A 22196-nucleotide genomic window follows, 5' to 3' on the forward strand; every position below is an offset into this window, starting at 1 on the left:
TGCTAATACCATTGTTAGCTCAGCTAACTTCAATGTCATGTTAATACTACTGTCACACCATCCGTATCTAATTCATATCTGGTTAGTCAATTGTTTCCACCACCATCTCCTTTCCACCCTCTGACCTTTCCTCACAACTTGCTTCACCTAGTTCTAACAGTACATTTAAACGTTCTGCCATTGCCCCTTTTCTCTCTGACCTACAGTTCTAACTCTCTTCATTCACACCTAATGCCTCGTCCAACAACACTGGCTTCTCCAGCTTCCAATCCCAACTATATGACTCATTCTCTTCTCACTTGCAACTGCTTACTTTCACCCCTAAGTCTCAGCACCCTCAACCATGGATCACCCCATTCCTATGCTCTCTCCACAAAGACATGCGTTGGCTGCTGTGCAAATTGTGTCCTTCCCACTTGCATGAGGATCTGCAACTCTACCTCTATGCCCTGAACTCTCTGAAGACCACTCTTGATAGAGCAAAAAAGGGAATCCTATCTAACCCTCATTGACTCTCACTCCAACGATCCTCGCTGGCTACAGGGCACCTTAAACTCACTCCTCACTCCTCTAGTCTAGTCTATGGTTATCAACTCCACTCTCACAGCTAATGACAGAGCTGAATACCTTTCTGCAAACATTTCCAAAATTAGGGACTTTCTCCTGACCTATCACACACTCCATCCTCCTACATTTTACATGCTGCCTACTTCTCCATCATCCTCTGCCTCTATCTCCCACTTTAATCACATTAATACTGATGAAGTGCTAACCCCTCTTGTGCCCCATCAGACCCTCTTGCTGCTCAGATAGTTAAGCTTGTTGCCCCTTTAGTGGCCTCTCACCTCGCTGAACTCTTCACCTGTCCTTCAAATCTATTTGCTTGCCCTCTGTTTTCAAAACAGCCTTGGTCAACCCTCTTCTAAAAAAGCAAGGGGCTGACCCAAACCTACCGACTAACATTGGCTCTGTGTCTGTCCTTCAGCACTACTATAAAGTGCTCAAAAAGCAAGGCTCAAGTTGAGGGTAGACACAGGGGGATGGAGTCCCCCCACTTTATTCAGAGGGTGCACTCAGTCCCCCCCCCAGCTAAAAGAGAAACATGGATGTGCTCTTTGAATTTATGAAGACCTTAGGGATCAAACCACAGTAGTCAGGTTTGTAGGCCGGACACTTCACCACTGCACTATATAACCTGATCAGAAATAACAAACAACTAAAGGTGAAATATCCCATCCAAACATTTGCATTGGTTCTTGGAGTTTAAAACATGCACACATTTTAACGTTTTCAAAATCACTATTAGAAGAAAATATCCTGTCTTGGTTTTGTGTGTGTGTTGATTTTAGAAAATATCCTGTCTTGGTTTTGTGTGTGTGTTGATTTTATGAAAGGCAAATGCCATTCGTCCTGTTCAATTTGGGTGGTTATGAAAAGGCAATTTAATGAAATACGCATATTTCACCTTGATATGCTAATTTCTGACAACGTCACATCCGATTGCGTTTGTTGATGAGTACCCCCACTTTAATTTTAGGACTTGAACCCTGTCAAAAGGGTTGTGTTCAACTGTCTTACCAATTACTTAACTTTCCACAACCTTCGAGACCCCCTACAGGCAGGTTTCTGCTCCTGTCACTGCACAGAAACTGCTCTTATGAACGTGTCCAACTTCCATCGCCTCTGCTAAGTACTCCAAGTTATCCTAATTCTCCTTCACCTGTCTGCTGCCTTTGACACTGTTGATCACTTTGAACTCTTAGGATTCACGATCAGGCCCTTGCCTGAATTGAATCCTACCTTGCACCTCACCAATTCTCTGTCTCCTGGAGCAACAACACCTCTCAACTCACTCCTCTAACTGTTGGTGTGCCACAAGGCTCTGTCTTAGGTCCGATCTTCGTTACTCTCTACAACTCTGCTCTTAAGGCACTAATCTCCTTCTTTGTGTTCTCGTACCAACTGTTTGAGGACAACATCCAAATCTTCTTCTCTTTTCCTGAACTCTCCTCTGATCACTCTATCAAAATGTCCAACTGTCTTTAAGCCACTAAATAATGGATGGCTTTGCACGTTCCTCTTCCCTGCAAAAAGCTCTCTATCATCTCTTACTCTGCCTGAGTTCCCACTTGACACTCTCCGCTGCTCTTCTTTAGCTAGAAACCTCTGCGTCATCTATGACCCTTCTCTACTTTCATCTCCAAAAATGGAACAGCATCTCACCTCAGCCTCCAAAATTATAGTAAAATCAGCCACCTCCTTCCTTTCAACACTGCCAAGCATCTCTTAATCACTCTTGTCTTCCCTAAACTGAACTACTCTCCCAGCATCCTCTTTGGTCTCCCCAACTATGCTTTCTGTCCTCTCGACAAAATCATTATCTTTGCAACCAGGACTCTCTTGGAACTCCTTCACTTCACACCTACTTCCTCGTGGGGCCTGGGACCTCAACACCTTTAACTCTCTCTTCCTAAATATCTTCCTTCTCAAGCTCTTCGCTCATCCGCCTCCAACTCCCGCAGGGTCAGTCGCTTCCCCAAGCAATGAGTTGGTGGTAGATCTCTTTCTTCGGCTAGGACCTCCCTCTGGAACAGCTTCCCTTCCTCCCTATGTCCCTGAAACTTGAGTAGAACCATCTCCGGTTCTGGAAGCACCTCAAAGCCTTCCTCTTTGCTTCTGCTTTCTCTCCTCCTCTCCCCTGCTGAATTCCTGGCTGAAACTGTACTGGTTACCTGGCCACCCTCTGATCTCGGGCCCAGGTCCCCTCCCCACCAGTTACACACCTGCACTGTCTCCCTAGCAACCCCCACATTTGGGGACTGTTTTCTCTATCCCTACAGTCCCCCACCAGCACTTGACACCTGATGTCTGCACTTACCCTTGTACTCGAGACCAGATGGCCCTACATCTCTTATTGTTTTATTTATTTTGTTACCCCATGTATTGCACTGTCCCCTCCCCCCTCTGCACTTTTCCTCTTCACCCTCTCCCTTCCCTTGCCGCGTCGCGCCTTGAAACACTTGTGTATAGGCGCGTTATAAATGCCATATCCTATCAAACCCTCACCAGGCTGGATGACTAATGATGCAAAATAGGGCCAAATGTACATTTCTTCTTCTGGTTCACAAATCTAACCATGGTAAGGCACCATTGTATCTATCCTCAATCCAACTCTACAAGCCTTCTTGTAATCCCTGCTCTGCATCCTTGACGATCCCCGTGTGGCGCCACACTGTCCGTGGGCTTCCTCTTGCTTCTGCTCTTTCTATGTCCTTGCTCAACCTGCACGGAATTCTCTTCCCTCGGACAACAGATAAACAGTTCACATGGTTTTGTTCAAAACCAAACTAAACGCCTACCTCCTCCCCTCTGAGTTACCTTCTTAAACTCTCTCTCATCTTCATGCTAACTGACATTTTTCCCTCGCCTCTAACTTGCCATCACTGGAGCATTTGACCCATCATGGTCACATCCCGAGCACAGCTGTATGTACTGCCTACCTACAAATGTCCAATGTTGGTTGTCATTAATCTATGAATGTCCACTTATATATTGTCGCCGGTGACTGTTCCATTTACTCCCCTCCACAATCTGGTCAGAATGTCCCTCCAACTCACCCCATTGTAACAAGCTCATTGCTTCCCATCAAATCTGCTTTCTTATCTATTGTATGTTCTGTTGTGATCCAAAGAGCATTGATCCTGCTGTATATAAATAAATAAACACATATAAATATGACAGTGCAGGCTCCTTCTCTCCAAAGCTAACTGTGCTTTCATAACACATGCCATAATAGACAACACAATTATCGTTTATTGAAATACCCTCTTCCTGGATGCACATAAACACACATTGCAGTGTCTACCAGTGCTATCAAACACATTAGTAACAATTTGGCTAACACGCCCAGGAGAGAACATCTCAATTGAACATCTCATTGGATTCCTGTGAAAGCCACTCCCTAGTAATCGCTCACACTAGTCACCTAAACCTTGCATCGGTCAGTATCAAATGGTGCAACCATGCTGGTATCTCTTATCAAGGAACAGATATTCCTTCACCATCACATGCTTTAAATGTGTCAAAGCCATTACCCTTTCCTGGCGCTGGTGGCAAAACTCTGGGACACCCACCAAGAAGACATCCATCACAATGACGACCTGATGACTTTTACTCGAGTAACTTCTACCTTTAAACCACATCCATCTCCCACTGCATTGTATCCCAGCGCTTTGATGACTGTTGGGCCACCAGGCCTTTAAAACAATAATAATAAAATATATATGATATGCTTTCCCTGCAACTGCGCTCATGTCTGCTTTTGTGGAATTGGGATATGAGAACAAGGAGGGGTGCAGTGATTTGTCCAACACGACAATATTGTTTCAAGGCAGGAAGGTGTGACCTAAAGTTAGATTCTTAAAAGAAATGGATCCAGTCCTCTTGCCACATATGTGGGAGAACATGGCACTCCAATGTAACGTAATCCAATGGAATATAACCTTGGATGTTTACTTCAAACAGAACTGCCCAAAAGCACATTCCAACAAATTCAATCGGGTGGCAACTCTGCCCACATCTACCTCTGTATCTCAAATGCAACATTAACTGTCATTATTTTTCTTTCAGACTTATGTTCAGGATATTTTGAGAAATCAGCTTGGGATGGAAGTCTACCGAATCGTGCACGAGGAACAGGGTCACCTATATATTTGTGGAGATGTACGGATGGCAAGGGAGGTTGCTAAAGCCTTGAAGGACATTATCAGTCAGAAACTGAAGCTAACCGAGGAGGAAGTTGAAGACTACTTCACAAAATTAAAGGTAATGAGCATTCAAATCGTACACAGGGTCTCGATTGACAAAGTGTGATTTTGAAAGGGCCACATGCATCGTGCGACATGGAAAGTCTGTTTTGCCTCCTGAAAGAGAAACGTACAGTTATTCTATCATTAGCAATCCAAACACTATTATAAGATAGAAATAGCAAAATTAATTAAAAACGGTGACCTTGACTTGGAGGTCACAATTGCCACCGTGTTCATTTAATCGAAGAAAGGCTGTACTTCTAAGAGCATCCTTTCTAATAAAGCACTATATCTTGACATTCAGCAAAGCACATTGTGCTTCAATGTAACAACAAAAACCCTGCTGAAAATAACGCTAAAGTCACTCACCCACCTAGAAGGCTTCTGTTCTAAGGATGTAACAGATGACATAGGAGGCCAGGTTACAAATCATGAAAGGCTTTATTCCGACGTTATAACTTCAGTTATGCTTTAAACCTTTCAGTTACATATAAAATTGGAGACACCAAGGGTCACTTCATTCATACCGGCCCAATCCCCATCTGACGTGCACATGAAACATTCAAAAGCACTCCTCAACATTCTCTGGTGCTGCACATTCACCCCACAAAGATCAGCGTGATATCTGTGCCAGCAAGGAAGACAAACAGGACCCAACAGCTTCTTAGTGCTGATAATGTCGAAGATATCAGTGGCAGACTGGTAGCCCAAAATACATTCATAGAGGGAAGAGTTTGGGTTACGTTTTAAACTCTTTCCATCATTTAAATTCAACTTGGATAGTCTTAATGCTCATAAACAGTGCTCCACCAACAATGCTACCAATGAGATGTACCTGCCACCATAGTGGACTTATCTGGATTTGGAACTTGCAAGTAGCATGGAGCTAGAATTTCTCACGGTTCCAAATGTTTTGCACTGGAATACCTTGTTTCACGAAATACCAGATGCCCCTTGTAGAGCACTTGATGGACCGGACATGTTATTTTAAATTCTATACAATAACCTACATAGAACCAATACAGGGTGTCCGCAGTCCCTAAGGCCTACCAGCATGAAAACCAAGCGATTCTGGAGTCTGCTAAGTCCTCTGATGGTGGTTTGTAGAGAGCAAGCTAGGGCAGGAGCCCATCCGAGACCACACAAGTGCCTAAACTACACTTCCTTTCTAGGGGTACACTAGGGTGGGGGATAATCTATGCAGTGACCAACGATGGCTACTTCCAGGCTTAACTACAGTGGACACCTATGGTCATATTGGTGACATATGTTAGCACTTGGGCCCATCAATCATGAAATTCGACTTTCCAAATGATAAACGCAGAATTGTATTAATTAAGCAACAAGCCCCGAATGGGGGGGGGCATTACCAGACGCGGTAATGCCGCCCCGGGAAGGGGCTTATTGCCATGGGTACGCCTGCCTTTTGGACCTGGGTACTTCAACTTTCTTCAGTTGCGAGATGCTCTGGCGTTTCGCAAATGAAAAAAGAAAAAAATGGCCACCATGCAAGGGGAAACGAAGTCTGTTCTCCCTTTCCATGGTGGCCATTGAAAAGAGTAAAAAATTAAGTAAACAAATAAGATGGCTGCCATGGAAAGGGAGAAGATACTATCTCCCTTTCCATGGTAGCCACTCCCAGAGCAGAACAATCAGCGAGGAACATGGAGAGAGAGGCAGCTGTGGTAAGACGACCGGGCAAGGGCCAATGAGCTTTGTTGGCCCTCGCTGGATACTAATTTAGAATAGGGAGTACAATGCTTGCCTTGATGGGATTAGATGCTTTGCATTACTTAAAGCTGTCTCTCTTCATTGGCTCCTCCATTTACATCTTGTAGATTAAAAATGTATGCTTTCTCTCAATGTCACAGATCTAAGCCTTATTTGATTGGTGATTCCTTGCTCTGCTTTGCATGGAAAGCTGTCCCAGCCTTTTCTACAAAGAAACTAAATCCGTGGAATGTTTTGCCTTTATCATTTCGTAACGCTTTGTCACTAAATCGCTTTAGGAAGAAATTAAAGACTTTGCTTTTTATCCAGGTATTTGGATCAGGAAGAAATTGTCTAGGTAGGGCATTGGAGCTATTTGCGAGCAGGCCAGCACCAAAAAAACACGTGTACCTTAAACATAAGTTTACATTGCAATGAAGTAGACCACAATTAGTTATAACACATATCACTCTGCATTGAAAGATGTAGAAAAATAGGAAGCAGTAAGCCAAACGGCACTGCAGGTACTTGTATTTTACTCCAGAGTTATAATTTGCTATAATTGGAAAAGGTAAGGTGAAACCACCCTATGACATGGGTGTTGTAGAGAACACTGATCATGTATAATATATAAATCAGAACATGCAGGAGCCACAGTCACCAAGGGGAACAGAGAATTGATAGGTGCGGAGATCATTTAGTATACAAAGAGAACACACACCCATACACACACATATACACTGTGAAGCCTGGAAGAATGGATGGAGGTACTGTCACAGCAAACGTGGCGTGCGATGGGCTGCCAGCACAGATGGACTTCTCAGTCATGGGCAACATATCTGAAGCTAAGGGTTACGTTATGTTATATATATGTTTTGCATCAGTCGGTCAGATAGCACAGCGAGTAGAGCAGTCGCTTTGACTTCCCTGCACAGCCTGCCAATGCAGGTTTGAATACCAGCAGGGCTAAACCCAGCCTTTCACCCTTCCAAGGTTCATAAATGAGCACCACACACTGTGGGTAATAATAAGCAGCGCACAGATGCCTGAGGGTGTGTAGCGCTTTATAAATGCAAATTATTATTATATGAATTTATAACGCGCACGTTCATCATAGGTATCTTGGAGTGAGGACAACACTGGCAAAAACAATAAGCAACCAAACTATGAGTTAAAACAACCAAGTTTTGAGAAGGCAACAAAAGAGAAGATGATTAGGCGAACGCCTAAGATCAACAGGAATAGAATTCCACAGTTTGCTTACCACTACTGAGAAAGCACGACCTCCAACTCTACTCAAACGAACTTTGGGCACCACTAAGAGGCAGTTATTCTCTGAGTGCAAGGACCTAGCAGGGACATCAGGGACAAACTTCTGCTTAAGAAAGCTAGCACCGCCTCCATAATAGGCACGGTGAACCAAGCAACGTGATTTAAAAGCAGTCCTTTTCTCCACTGGAAGCCAGTGAAGAGCTCTAAGAACTGGACTAATGTGTGCCCCATAGGGAGTAGCTGTAGCCACTCTAGCTGCTAAATTCTACAACAGTTGGAGTCGACGGATAAGGCCCTTCGATTGTGCAAGATAAAGTGCATTACAGTATTCGAGCGGACTCGCAACCAGAGAGGACACAACTATAGGATGGAGGTGAACTGGAAGAAATGGGAGGATTTTACATAGGAGCTTCAAGGTAAAGTGACCAGCCTTGCAGACAGTGCTGACCTGAGGTACCATGGACAGAAAAGAGGGAAGGTAGACTCCCAGATTCTTCACAACTGACACTGGGACAGGTGTTGCGCCAAATGAGGCCGGCCAGAAGGAAGAAGACCAGGGAGCAATGTTGTGAGAAGAAGATGGGGTGCCCACTATAAGGACCTCAGTCTTGTCCCCATTTTGTTTAAGCCAATTGAGGCCCATCGACTCCCTAATGGCATTCAGGCCAGCTCTCAGGTGGGATGATCTAATCTGGCCAGAATTTGTGTGCCGTCCACAAAGGAGTCGCATCTGAAACAGAAGGGAGCGTAACAGTGCAACCAATGGCTGGATGTACAAATTAAATAACAGTGGGATAAGGCCGAACCTTGAGGAACACTGCATGACAGAGGAACTGAGACAGCGTAGAATGGATCTAGAGAAAGAGTTTGGCTCCTATTTCCCAAGAAAGATGTAAACCAATCCAGCACGGGTCCCGAGAGGTGCGCCAGGGACAGGCGTGCAAGAAGGAAGGCATGGTCCACAGTGTCAAATGCTGCTGATAAATCAATCAGGGTTAGGGGCCCAGTGCCACCCCCATCAACTAGGCGGATACGTTTGTCCATCACAGAGGCTAGGACACTCTCGGTGCCCATGCCTGGCTTAAATCCCGACTGAAAGGGATTGAGTCTAGCAGAAGATTCAATAAAGTAAGAGTGAAGAAGAGAGACCAAAGATTCAAGAAGCTTCATAGAGAAAGGAAGCAAGGAGATTGGATGGAAAGTAGACAGGTCAGATTCCTCTAGTGTTTTTTTTTTTAAGTGGGATCACTGTAGCCTGTTTTAGCATAGAAGGAATAACCCTTGATTGACAGGACACATTCACTGCTTGTGTGATATGAAGAATTAAGCCAGGTAGAATGTTTTTCAGAATGCCAATAGGAATAGCATCAGAGGGAGATGTTGATTTCAGGCGCATAGCAGCTGAAAGATCATCTTCCAAAAACACTTAGACACTAGACCATTCGGTGGTAGACTCCGAAACTGCTTGTCGCATTCTTGCTCAGGTGGCACTCTGATCCAACTACATTCCTTGATGAAATTTCAACATTTTTGTGTGGAAAAAATGTTCCATGGCATCACAGCGTGACTGGGAGGACGGAACCGCAGGAAGGAAATGCGATGAATAGGAAAAGGACTTTACCGCTGAGAGAAGCTCTTTAGAACTATTAAGAGCAGATTTAATTTTCATTGTGAAAAATGTTAGCATTGCCACTTTTATGGCTGCATAAGGGTAAGACTTTAACTGCAGGTACATACCACAGGTTGGTTCCATGTCATTTTACTGACAGGAATTACTTCGAATTAATTTACTTCGAAGTAATTCCTTCCAAAAAACTCGAACAATTTTCTTTTTTTTAATTGGGGGTCTCCCCAATCCCCTCCATTCCCTATACTTGTACCCCTACCCCAAGCCCGTCCCCACCCCTTTTAACTCCTACTCTCCACACCCTATATTGAGTTTTTTTTAAAGTAATTCCTGTCTGTAAAACAACGAGATACACACAGGCCCATTACCAATACCCGACGCTGGGATGTTTTAATCAAAGGTATTCTGAATTCTCATTAGGATGCTGCCCTACCAATCAAACCAAGTGGACTTTCACGAGCCATCTATCTTCATTCAACTGTACTAACAATGGAGCTGTGTCCTCCTATGGTGGACATGGTTTCCATTGCCAGCCTTAAAAAGGTTCCAACAAGGTTGGAGATCTGGTGTCTGTCCTGAAAAGTCTATTAGTAAGAAGTGATCAAACAAATATTCGTCAATGGCTGCTGGTGTTATTTTTTTGTTGGGCCTGGAATATTTGCTGTTCCTCCCACAATGAAATTCGTGATTCAAGTTGATATATTCAACTTTAAACATGATAGACATGTTGCACTTAAATTGTGATTCCCTCATCTGTATTTTGTACTTCACAAAAAGTGTTGTGCTCCGGTTGGAAACTCCTATCTCCACCTTTCCACATTCCCAACCCCTGGCATGCTCTAAAAGTAGTACATGTTTCCACCCTGACTTGCCACACCAAACCCTAACTCCTTCTGCAGGCATGTAAACCACTAACAGTGTAATGTGTGAATGGACTTCACAACCTGATGAGTCTTGCCAGAGCTGGACAATGTGCATGCCTCACTGCTGGACCCTCACTGTTGGACCCTCGTTCCTTACTTTCATGCTAGAAAGGAACCTGGCTAAGGTTTATTGGTTATACGGCGCACATGATTGACACCATTGCTGGCACAGCCTCTAACATCTGCCATGGAGTCTTGTTGTATTTTTTTTTAAAGGTCATGGTAAAGAGAATGGTGCTAAAATGACACCGTGTAACAATGCCTCATGAAAAGAGTGACTGCATAATTATTTGTTGACTTATTATGAAAAATAAGATGTTTACCATAACATGTTGATATTTGTTTTTATCTATGAAACATTCGTTGTAATGGTTTGCCCAAATACAATGATGCTGCCCTTTGAGTTTGAAGTAGAGAGTAGAAATTGGAAAAAGTCGGATAGGAAAAAAGGAGAAACATTTTAGTAATAACAAGAAAAACTAGTATATTCGCATTGGGTCTCATAATCATATCCCTGTATTTCAGAGGTTAAAAAAGGTCTTGAGCACTGGTCAAAACAATCTGTTCTTTTGCTTTGCAGAGTCAGGTGCGGTATCATGAAGACATTTTTGGAGCGGCGTATAGGTCTGATGAAAGGATCACACAGTAGGATCCATAAACAATGCCAAATTGGACATGCTGCTGAAAGGCGTTCAAGGACACTTGTTCATTACTTCTATGTGTACATAGACATTTTGGAATTCCTCTTTTTATTACAAATCTATTTTTTTATGTACATATGTGTAAATATATAAATATATAAATGCAACTGATCAAGGGGGGCAACAATTCGATAATTCTCCTTGTATTCAGAATATTTATTGTGAGTTTATCATATTATTTTACCAAGAGAAACTATAAAAGAAAGACAAATGTAAAGAAAACATGCAAAATGTACTGTAGTGTTACAGAACAAAATTATTTATTTAAATGGATGCCTGATTACTGGAATCCAGATTTGCAATATTTTCAAAAGAATATTTGTACAGGTGTTAAATAATATATGAATATATGGTAGATTTGCACTATTACTTCGTTTTTTTCTATTGTTTGGTTTTTCTTGGGCCACCACTGTTTTCTCATATACGGAAAGATACATTACAACTGACAGTCCTGTGATGTGTCCCACAGCACATTTTCCATGCTTTGTCTATAGGGCATTAACCTACAATTGTATTGTCAGTATTTTTTGTGTACATGAAGAGTAGAATTTATTTTCTTACTCTTCCTTGACAAAGAAAATGAACTTAATATAATGAATTGCCCTACAATGTATTCCACTCGTTATCATATTATAATCAGAGAGACTTGGGCAGTAGCTGACATCCTGCATCCCTCCACTATTGCAGGGTCTTCCTTATCCCTTGTGCCAATGAGAGAGCTCCGTTTTCGGAGGAATCATAGAAAAGCAGTCACCTCTCCTTTGCATTAATGACCACAAAACAACCTTTGAGTCGAAGTCTCTTCTTTTCAAAGCATCATTTTAAGTTGTTTGACAGACTTCTGACAACGTTATTTTTAAGCAATCAATGAACTTTCCACAGCCAAATATTTCCATAAGAACATAAAGGTTGTATTTCCAAGCACTAGGTCAATCTATAAATGTTATACATCAATATTTACATACTTCAATTGTATTATTTATACATGTTTGATTGTACGTATCTTGCATCTTATGTATAATACAGTTCCACCTCTTGAGGAAATGTCAACCAGATATGTATTATAATATTGCTGGACTAGGAAAATCTTGATTCAAATGACACTACTGAATTTAGCTAAATCATCGCCTGGAGACTCGATTAAAGTAATGCTGTATTGTTCCCATATTACCAATTCCTTCAAATCTCAGCCTAGCATTTATGTTGAAATAATGAACTGGAGATATTTGCCTGGCTAGAGAGACTGAGCTATTTATGTTTGTTAAATATCTATATGTGTTATTAGGTAGCAGTTTTATGTTTTTCGCTGTACATTTCCATGTTGTGGTGAGGCAGTAAGATAGGGATACTGGCAGGCCCAGTACTTCTTCAACTTGCCTTGCTTCGGTTTGTTGGGAGCTGATGAATGGACAGGCTTTCAGAGCTGGTTCTCATGGATGCAGGCATGTCCACATCTCTTGACGACTTCAGATTGTGGAGTTTACTTTCATATCATTTTGTGAGAAGGATAGGCATCCAAATGGTTTATTGGTACTGTTTTTTAATGTGATGTTGTACAGACAGCTCACAACATAATGAATCCTGAAAGGTGAAAAGCACTTTCTAAAAGAACAGCAGTACCAGTTAAGCATTACAAGCATTATACAGTCAAATGCACAGCTCATAACAGTATATTGTGTGAGCCATACCTCATTTCGGACCTATCACAAGATCACAGAGACTGTTGTGCTCCAGATAACGGGACAGAGGTGGATAACAATGTGCAACTGTTCTTGTGACCATAAAATGGGATGTTTATGGAATTAAGATGATACGGACATATTGCAAAATGGCCTCCCTGTTTACAATGAGTCCCAGTGGAACCTGTCAGTTTCAAAAATGGAACATTTCCGGTAACGTAACTCAGCATGAAAGTAACATTATCCACGGCTGAAATAAGTATTCCTGTATGTGTAGTTGAAGGATTTAATTGTATCATGAGCGCTTGTTAATAAATACTTTGTATACATTAATAAACTGTATAAGTAAATGTGTTTCTATGTGTGCTCCTATCTTCCTGTGGAGAAAGTAGCAAGTATCAAACATATGTTGTGTCGCATGGCAAAAGAAGTTAACTTACCTGACCTAGCAGTAATAACGATTATCAAAAGGATGTTCACTTTATAGCGTTCTGCGTTCAAAAATGTTTGCTCATTGTCAGGAGGTTTAGAATAAAAACAAGCATTGCCAAAGCAATAGTTTTGGCTTTTGCAATTAATTGCATCTTACATTTATAGGTATGAATTTGTGTTGGCCCTAATAAAAAATGTCCCATCTAAAGAAACCTTCAAGCTGAAGGGTTGTTCATTACATGACTATTATAAATTGAGCTGCTAATAGACACCTGAGGCCGGAGTCTGCAGTTTACACTGCCTGCTACCATGGGCCATACATGCTTTTGATATCTGTGCCAGCCAGCATGGCATCACAAACAATGTTAACAAACATTCAGGCCTCAAATACCCAGCACTGTGAAAGATTTCCAACAGAGTGATGCGCCCAGATCACAAGCAGATCTTTATGAAGGCATGTTCTGATCAAAGTTCTATTATCATATGTAATGCTTTCAGCATGCAGCTCCTTACAAACTCTCCATGCATCCTTTCATTCTTTTGTAGCCTTCTATTGTGCCATTTCCCAACCAAAAGGCTCCACACTCTGCTGTGGGATGTAAGCAGAGTGAGAGACAAATATAGCAAGTGAGAGAGAGACACACACAAATAGGGACATATAGAAGGGGAGGTAGAAACGAGAGATGAAGCGAATGTAGAAGGGAGGGGGGCAATTTGAATGACTGAACACCTGGGCCAGGGGCAGTATGATTTGGTAGAATTATAAAAGAGAATGCCTGTGACAAAGGAGAAGGACTGTGACGAAGGTGAAAGAATGATGAAAGAGAAGGACTGATGAAGGACTAAAACAAAAGACTGTGACAAAGGAGAAGGACTGCGATGAAGCAGAAAGACTGACAAAGGAGGAGGACTGTGACAAAGGACTGTGATGAAGGTCTGGGGCTGTTATAAAGGACTGAGATAAAGAAGAAGGACTGTCATGAAGGACAAGCAATGTGACGGAGGACTACAAGGAAACAAGATGGACCGTGACAAAGGTGAAATACTATAATGAAGGTGAACATCAAAGATGAAGGAGACAGACAGCGATAATGGAGACATTCTAGGGACAAGGGACTGTGATGAAGGAGAAGGACTGATAAAGTACTAGAGCAAATGAGAAAGACTGATGAAGAAGCAAAACTGACAAAAGAGAAGACTATGATGAAGGTCAGTGACAAAGGAATGCAATGCACAAGGAAGACAATGATGAAGGAGACAGACTGCGATGGAGAAGGACTGTGATATAGTACTGTGAGGAAGGAGAATGACAGTGACAAAGGAGGACTGTCGTGAAGAAGTACTGTAATGAAGGACCGTGATCAAGGGAAAGACTCTGATGAATACAAAGGACATTCATGATGGACTGACAAAGGACGATGACACAGAAGAAGGACCATAACAAAGAAGGCCTGTGATGGAGGACTTTGATGAAGTAGGAACATGATGAAGGACTGTGACAAAGGAATATAATGAACAAGGACAGTGATGAAGTAGCACTGTGATGAAAGAGAAACATTATATTGAAGTAGAAGGGCTGTGGTGAAGGATAATGCCAGTGATGAAGGACTATGGTGCAGGACAAGGACTCATGAAGGTCTGTGACACAGAACTGGCTAAAGAAGAACTTTGTTGAAAAAGACTGACAAAGTAGGACTATGATGAAATAGTGACAAAGAAGGATATTAACAAAGAAGGATTTTGACAAAGAGGGAAAACTTTGACAAAGTAGGACTACATTAAATAAGGACTGTGAAAAAGGATAAGGATTATGACGAAGGACTATGCTGCAGAACTAGGACTGATGGAACGTCTGTGACAAAGGAGATGGATGAAGTTGGACTGTGCTGGGGAACGATGATGAAGGAGGACTGTGACAAAGGAGGACTATGTTTAAAGAAAGAGTAACAAAGAAGGATTGTGACAAAAGAGAATGATAGTGATGAAGGACTGTGATGAAGGACAAGGACAATGACTAAAGAGAAAGTGTTTCATAGAGTAGGACTGTGGTGAAGGAGGACTGATGAGGAAGGAGAAGGTGTGACAAAATGGCTGCTTCCACGCATGAGTACAAGGAGGTGTAGTGGCTAAACCTATGCAGCCCCAATAGCCCTAAAATGAAAGGAATCTACAATCAAAGATCTATACAAATATGTATACTTTAACTAAACAATCCATATCCAATATAACTATCCTAGAAAAACACTAACAAAACCCACACCTCTAGAACGAACACAGAAAGTGCATAATGTAAATAATGCCAGCACTAAGGGTAATGTAGCAAAGGTGAAAAGCAATTAAGCAAACATTTTACCAAAAGGAAATGCCATTGTTCAAAAAGGTCGAGTTGGGTGTCTTAGTAGTCTTTAGGGTCCCTAAAGTGGACCAATGGAGCTGAGGCTTGCAACAGTAGCGTTTACAGTTCTTGGCAGTTTGACTGTGCCAAACAAAACTTCGAGATGCTGTTAGTGCTGGTTGAATCAGATTCAGAAGCAAGTCCAACTGGTCCAAGACAGCAAGCTAGCATTGAGTCAGTTTGAAGCGTTAGCCTTTTGCGGTTGAAATCCAGCGCTTGAACAATGCAGTTTGGAGGGCTCACCAGGGCCAGTTCGAAGATCAAGCCTATTTGAGATGTTTGTAACTGCTGGCTCGGTTTGACAAGTGATGCTTCCAGCAGTTCACGTCGAGGTCCAGTAATGGCTTGAAGCTGTGATCATGATGGTCCAACATGCAGTTCAAAGAGGCCACAGGTCAAAGTCTTTTGCGGCAGCAAACTGGTTGTTCGAGCCGAACAGGTGACATGCTCTGCTTGGAATGATGCAGCATCAAGCCAGTTTAATGATTGAGCAACAGCGGTTCGAAGAAGTGGCAAAGGTAGCACTGCAGGTCCTGATGGTCCAAAGGCACCTGAACACTTTCAAATGACGGCTCAATGATAGTTCAAGCTATCAGAAGAGGGGAACTAGCTGCTTTACTTCCCTTATGATGTGTGCCCCAATCCAGGGTCTCTGGGAACAGAGAGGTCCTTATTCTCTTCACTCCAAACAGCTGAGGATGGCTAGCACCTGCAGGAGTCCTTCACCTCCATTGAGGAGCCTGGACACTGGTGCATCTGGCAAACTCAGGTCTTGCTCAACAGCAGTTCCCTCCCCCCAATGTGTCTTGTGGGTGGGTGAGGAGCAGAGAGCTTGCCTATGCATTGGTACATCTGTCTTCACCTCCGGCAGAGGGCTTTGGAGAGGACTTCTCTCTGAACAGAATCCAGGTAAACTCTTACTGATGTCCTTGAAGATCTAATAGTGAATCATGGAAGGAGTGATAGATGCCTTCCTTATAAAGGCAAAATGCCATAGAGGATCAGCCAAATGGAAAACTGCTTTGAAGGGTCCAATCCATTTTAATATAACAGGTGCCTTTTTTCCCTCTGGCAACATACCCAAAGTGCTTTGCTGTGCAGTAAGTGTAGGAAAGAGGAAGGAACGAGAAGCACACAGAAAACCAAAATAGCAGAATCTTTCCTCCATTCTGTACTGCTCTGCATGACTGCCTAAATCTGCCCCTTAGTTTAGCTTACTGTTTGCTTTTAACGTGCTTATACCGTAAATAAATTCAGTTTCAAAGCACCCACAGGGCAACAGGGAGGGAACATGGGATTGCAGCACAATCAAATATACAAAAATACAGTGGAGGAAGGGACGGCCGAACCTACTATGCCTTGTGAGTATTCAGAACATACAAGTGCAGCAAGGAAGAGGTCAGTGGGGTAGGTGCTGGGGTGTCCATACTCAAGGGTGAGCAACGTATTAAGTGCAAGGTATAGTAAGTGCTATACGGACAGGAGCCATGTTGGGCGGAAAAGTACGAGTCTCAAGTGTGGAGGGTGTTCCAAGGCAAGTGCTGTAGTTAGACAGAACCTGGGGAGATTGGGTGTGAGTGGTCAAGGGGCCAGAGGATAAATAGGAGTCAGAGACACCATTCACAGCAGAGGAGGGAAGAAGGAAAGGAGGAAAGTCTTGAGGTGCTTTCAGAACTTAAGAAGGTCCTGCTTAAGACACAGAGAGATGGGAAGGCTGTTCCATAGGATGGATCCAGCTGAGGCAAGCAAACAACCTCCAGCTCTCTGTTTAGCAGAACTCATTACACACAGTGAATTGGTGCCAGAGGAACGTAGATCTCTAGAAGGAGAGTATTTTGTAAGAGAGAGTTGCTGATATTGTGGTCCCCGGCCCCAGACAGTCTTGTGGATGATGCAGAGGGATTAAAAATTGATCCGTGCAGCAACAAGGAGCCAGTAAAGACTTTTTAGGGCTCGAGAGATGCGATCCCTGGGTTTAAGGCCAAATATAGCTGCTTTATTCTGAACTAGTTGAAGAGGTCACAGAGCGGATGAAGGTAGATTGAGGAGGAGGTTGTTTCATTAGTAAAGCCTAGAGAGAACCAGGGCTCGGGAAACATTGAGCTCCTAGGGGAAAGTGAGAAAAGGGAACATTCCTTTGAAAAGGAAGAGTTGAAAGTGGGACTCCTTAGCAATGTCCTGAGTTTGAGGGAGGAAGGAGAGAGAGGAGTCAAAGATGACTCCAAGGTTTCTGGCTTCAGAAGAAGGAGCAGGGGGAGAGCACCCAAGGTGGGAGGCCAGAGAGAAGGGAAGAAGAAGGGAAAAGAAGGGAGCAAGGGTCCCAATCAGAAGGATGTCAGTTTTGCTGGCTGAGGCAGAGATCGTTGGAAATGCACCAAGCCTGGATGGAAGATAGGCAGTCAAGGATGAAGGAAGGAGCGAGTGAGTCAGCAGGAAGTCTGAAAAAGAGCTGAGTATAATCTGCATAACACAGGAAGTTGGGGGAGAGGGAAAAGATGAGGAGTACCAGCTGAACAAGGAAGATGTTAAAGATCCAGGGGGAGAGGATAGCTATCTTGGGCACACCACAGGTGGATAAGGAGAAGGTGCCCAAGATAACTTGGGAAGAGCGGTCAGTTAGGAAAGAGGTCAGTCGTTCCAGTGCCCATTAGAAAATACCAAGGGTATCGCGCAGCCTTTGTATGAGGATGGAATGGTTGACAGTGTCGAAGGCAGAGGAGAGATAAAGCAGGATGGGACTGCTGGGGAGTTGGAGTCCAGTGATGTAAGCAGTTCTTCACAGGTGTTCAGAAGAGCAATTTCCAATACTCTGGATGCTCAGAATCCAGATGATGATCGTAGAAACCACTGACAAGTTCAGTGTGCGAGTTGAGTTGGGGCAAGGCCAGCTTATCGAGCAGTTTCCCCAGGAAGGGGTGATTGAAATAAGGCGGTAGTTGGATGTACAGGTAGGGTCTGCTGAAGGTTTTTTCAGGAGTGGTTGCACAGGGAGTGCTTGATGGAGGAGGGGAAAAAACAAGCCGCAAAACAATGTTGCGTAAATCAGCTAGTGCGGGGGCAAGAGAGCCAATGGTGTCCTTGATGGTACTGGACAAGCAGGGGGGAACCTGTTTTGAAGAGGCCTTCATAGAGTGGACAGATCTGTTAACTACTTCAAGTGTGACAGGTGTGAAGGAGGAGAAGGTGGAAAGATTGGGGTGTGGGAAGGGTTTGGCGGGTGAGTAACAAGGGTGTTCAGGATGTCCTGAGTTTTGGTGGCAAAGTGTGTGGCCAGTGGGTTGCAGAGGGCCTGGGTAGGCAGAGGGGAAGAGGAGTCTACGGAAGGGTTGGCTAGCTCCCTGCAGATTTTGAAATGTTCAGCTGTGTTATGTGATGGGCCCGATACCTATGCCTGAATGTGTGCCCTTTTCTTGGCACGGATAGAGAGTCTGTATTGCCTTTGGAGCCGACGGCAGGCCAGTTTGTCAGAGGGTGAACCTGAGGTTTTCCACTTCCATTCTTTTGCTCTGCACTTTTGTTTCAGAGCTGCAAGTTCAGATTCATACCAGGTGTTCGCTTAGAGGTGGGTTTCAGGTGGATCCTCGTGACTGGGGCAAGGATGTCAAGGATATTGGTGATGGCTTTGTGAAGGCTGCTGAGAGCAGAGTCAGTGGTAGAGTCCGAGGTAGGAGGGGAAGGGGATGAAGAAGGAAGCAAAGGCAGCAACTGACCCTCGTCTCATTGTGCGGATGTCCGTGAACGAGGTTAGTAGGGCATTTGAGGGCCAAAGAGACCGAGGTGGGAGGAGAGGAGAGAATGGCCTGACCAAGAAAGAGGGCTGGCCAGAGGGGGAGCGAGAGAGAGGTCCGAGTGGATGATGACTTCCAGATTGTGACCAGCCGAGTGGGTTGGACCGGAGGGGAGGATGGAGAGGCAAAGAGAGGTGCAGGGGTCAATGAAAAGGATGGATGCTGAGGCAGGGGAGCACAATTGATGTTGAAGTCACCCAAAAGGAGGAGGTTGGAGGTGGCTGAAAGTAAGGAGGAGCAGAAGTCAGCCCATTCAGAGATTAACAGGGTGGTAGCACCTGGAGGCCGATAAATGGTAGCAAGGGTCAGAGTGGAGGAGGGAGAGATGATCAACTTGCAAACCAGGCTCTCAACGGAAGGATAAAGTTGGGTGGATACGATGGAAGAAGGGACCCATTCAGGGTAGATTAAGGTGACCTCACCACTAGCACAGCGATGTCAAGGCTTGGAAATGATCTTGAAGTCATCAGGGAGGAGGGAGTCAAAATCAGTGACTGAGCTGGCATTGAACCAAGTCCAGGTGAGAGCGGGAATGTCGAGGTCAGGTCAGTGTCCTTACTTACTTCCTAAAAAGCCATTTCGAGCCGCCGCCGCCATTGTGGTACACGAGGTACCTAGTTCTTCTAAGATGGCCGCCCGCCTGCTGCCTACAACCTTTTCCTTCTTACCAGGCCCCTGGATGCCAGCTGATTGGCTACCAGGTCCATATTGCTCCCGATTGGCCGCCGGCAGGCGAAGCCGGCCCACTCCCTCCAAGGCCCACGGAAGGCAAGGCTAGCTCCTGTTTTGAGCCTGCCAGCAGTCCCTACCACCCACCTGAGGAGCAGGAGCTCCAGGTCATGTCCCTGCAGGAGCAGTGGACCCACGGAGGACACCAGTTGCCCAGTCCTGCTTTCCACGAATTATGGTAAGCGTTGATGCCCTTAGCACAACCTTATGAAAACTGGGTGCACAGCGCTCCTTTTTTACCCGAGCTGAGCATGCTCTGAATCGTCCTGAATCCGGATCCTAGAAACGGAAATAAACACTTTTATTTTCCTAAAAAGCCATTTCGAGCCACCGCCGCCATTGTGGTACACGAGGTACCTAGTTCTTCTAAGATGGCCGCCCGCCTGCTGCCTACAATCTTTTCCTCCTAACCAGGCCCCCTGGATGCCAGCTGATTATCTACCAGGTCCATATTGCTCCCGATTGGCCGCCGGCAGGCGAAGCCGGCCCACTCCCTCCAAGGCCCACGGGAGGCAAGGCTAGCTCCTGTTTTGAGCCTGTTTTGCCGAGGTTGCCGTCTGCCAGCCATCCTGTCTCTCTTACTGTTCTACTGCCAAGCCCTATGCATCTGAGATACGGACCGGCCAATACGACCTGATGCCCTCAAAACTGTAAGACTTTGCATGTTTGTTGAACTTCTCGCGCATTGCATTACACCTACGTATCTGTTTACCATGTTCAAATGCTCCTCGATTTCGGAACACAGCACCAGCTATATGTATATCAGTGCTTAACGTTGCATTTGTCAGTAGCTTGCACTGCACGACTTTACTTAGCCCTATTGTGAGAGCGCAATCACTGTATCCTAAACTGTACTCCTGCAAAACATTGCCTCATGCCACAAACTGCAATTATCCCACCCTGCGGCGCAAACATCATGTCCTCACACGGATTAACCTTGCCTGCGCACTGCACGCACTGCTAGCCATCTGTCTCTAAGCCCACACATCTGGTCATATGGTTCTTGTATAAGCCTCCTCATGCGTTTCACGCCCTGCCGTGTTGCTTGATTCATCCTGTTTGCAACCGCTCCACGTGTATTTATGCCTATTGCATTGCTAGGCCCTCTCACAGACCCCGGCCACATTGTCTGACTTAACCTGCTCACATGTGCCTATGACTACTGCACTGTTGAGCCCTTCTACAGAGCCATACATCTGCCAAGCTCTCCATGATTGTCTGTCATAGATTGCCAGTTACTACCTTGTCCCTGCTATAGCAATCAGCGTCTCTTGTTTGCCCCACTCTATATCCCACTGCCACCATTGCTCTCTGGCCTGCTAGCAACTATAACGTCTAATGCTAATTTACTACTGCCTGCCACTGCATACTTCTCCACATGAAAGATATTGCCAATACCTCCCGCGGTCAGGCGGGACATCAGACCCTTGGAACTATTCTGACCCGAGTCCTGCCACGCCTAGTCACCTGGTCTTTTTAACCTACTGCACTGCTAATCTAGGTGCTGCATCTCAACCCACTGCGCTGTCTGAAATCTAGGTGATGCCCTGCCTTGCACTTTAGCCTACTGTACTACTGCCTTGTGCTTTAGCCTACTGTACTGCTGCCTTGTTCTTTAGCCCACTGTACTGCTGCCTTGTGCTTTAGCCTACTGTTTTATCCGACTGTACTGCTAATCTAGGTGCTGCATTTAAAACCACTGTGCTGTCTCAAATCTAGGTGATGCCCTGCCCTGTGCTTTAGCCTACTATACTGCTGCCTGTGCTCTAGCCTACTGTACTGCTGCCTTGTGTTTTAGCCCACTGTACTGCTAATCTAGGTGCCGCATAGGTATCTGCCACCCAGGCCCTACCTCCGATTCCCGAATTTAAGTAAACCCTGCTTGCACATGCATTTTAGCCCCACTTTTGAACCCCTGAATTTAGATGAACCCTGTCTGCACATGCACTTTAGCCTTACCCTGATTTCTGAATCTGGGTGAACCCTGCGTATCTAGATTCAATCGCGCAGCCGCCATGTTACCTTACCCAGCCATTGTGCAGCCCACATCTAGCCACCGTGTTGCCCACACCTAGCCAGTGTGCCGCCCATACCTAGCCATTGTGTTACCACTACCCATACTTAGCCACCAT

The 22196-nt window shown here is 44.5% G+C and overlaps 1 protein-coding gene across 3 annotated transcripts in view; it reads left to right on the forward strand.

Annotated features, from left to right (window-relative positions):
- NOS2 (nitric oxide synthase 2) overlaps positions 1-13074 on the forward strand; it is a 206535-nt gene extending 193461 nt beyond the window's left edge. For all 3 annotated transcript variants that reach the window (XM_069615011.1, XM_069615013.1, XM_069615012.1), the window contains 2 exons: positions 4630-4824; positions 10921-13074. In XM_069615011.1, coding sequence (XP_069471112.1) covers positions 4630-4824; positions 10921-10989 — 264 coding nt within the window. In that variant the 3' untranslated portion in view covers positions 10990-13074. The remainder of the gene's footprint in view (positions 1-4629; positions 4825-10920) is intronic.
- The last annotated feature ends 9122 nt before the right edge of the window (positions 13075-22196 follow it).

Source organism: Ambystoma mexicanum, chromosome 9 (genome assembly GCF_040938575.1).
Source record: "Ambystoma mexicanum isolate Mex_15411 chromosome 9, UKY_AmexF1_1, whole genome shotgun sequence".
Classification (NCBI taxonomy): domain Eukaryota; kingdom Metazoa; phylum Chordata; class Amphibia; order Caudata; family Ambystomatidae; genus Ambystoma; species Ambystoma mexicanum.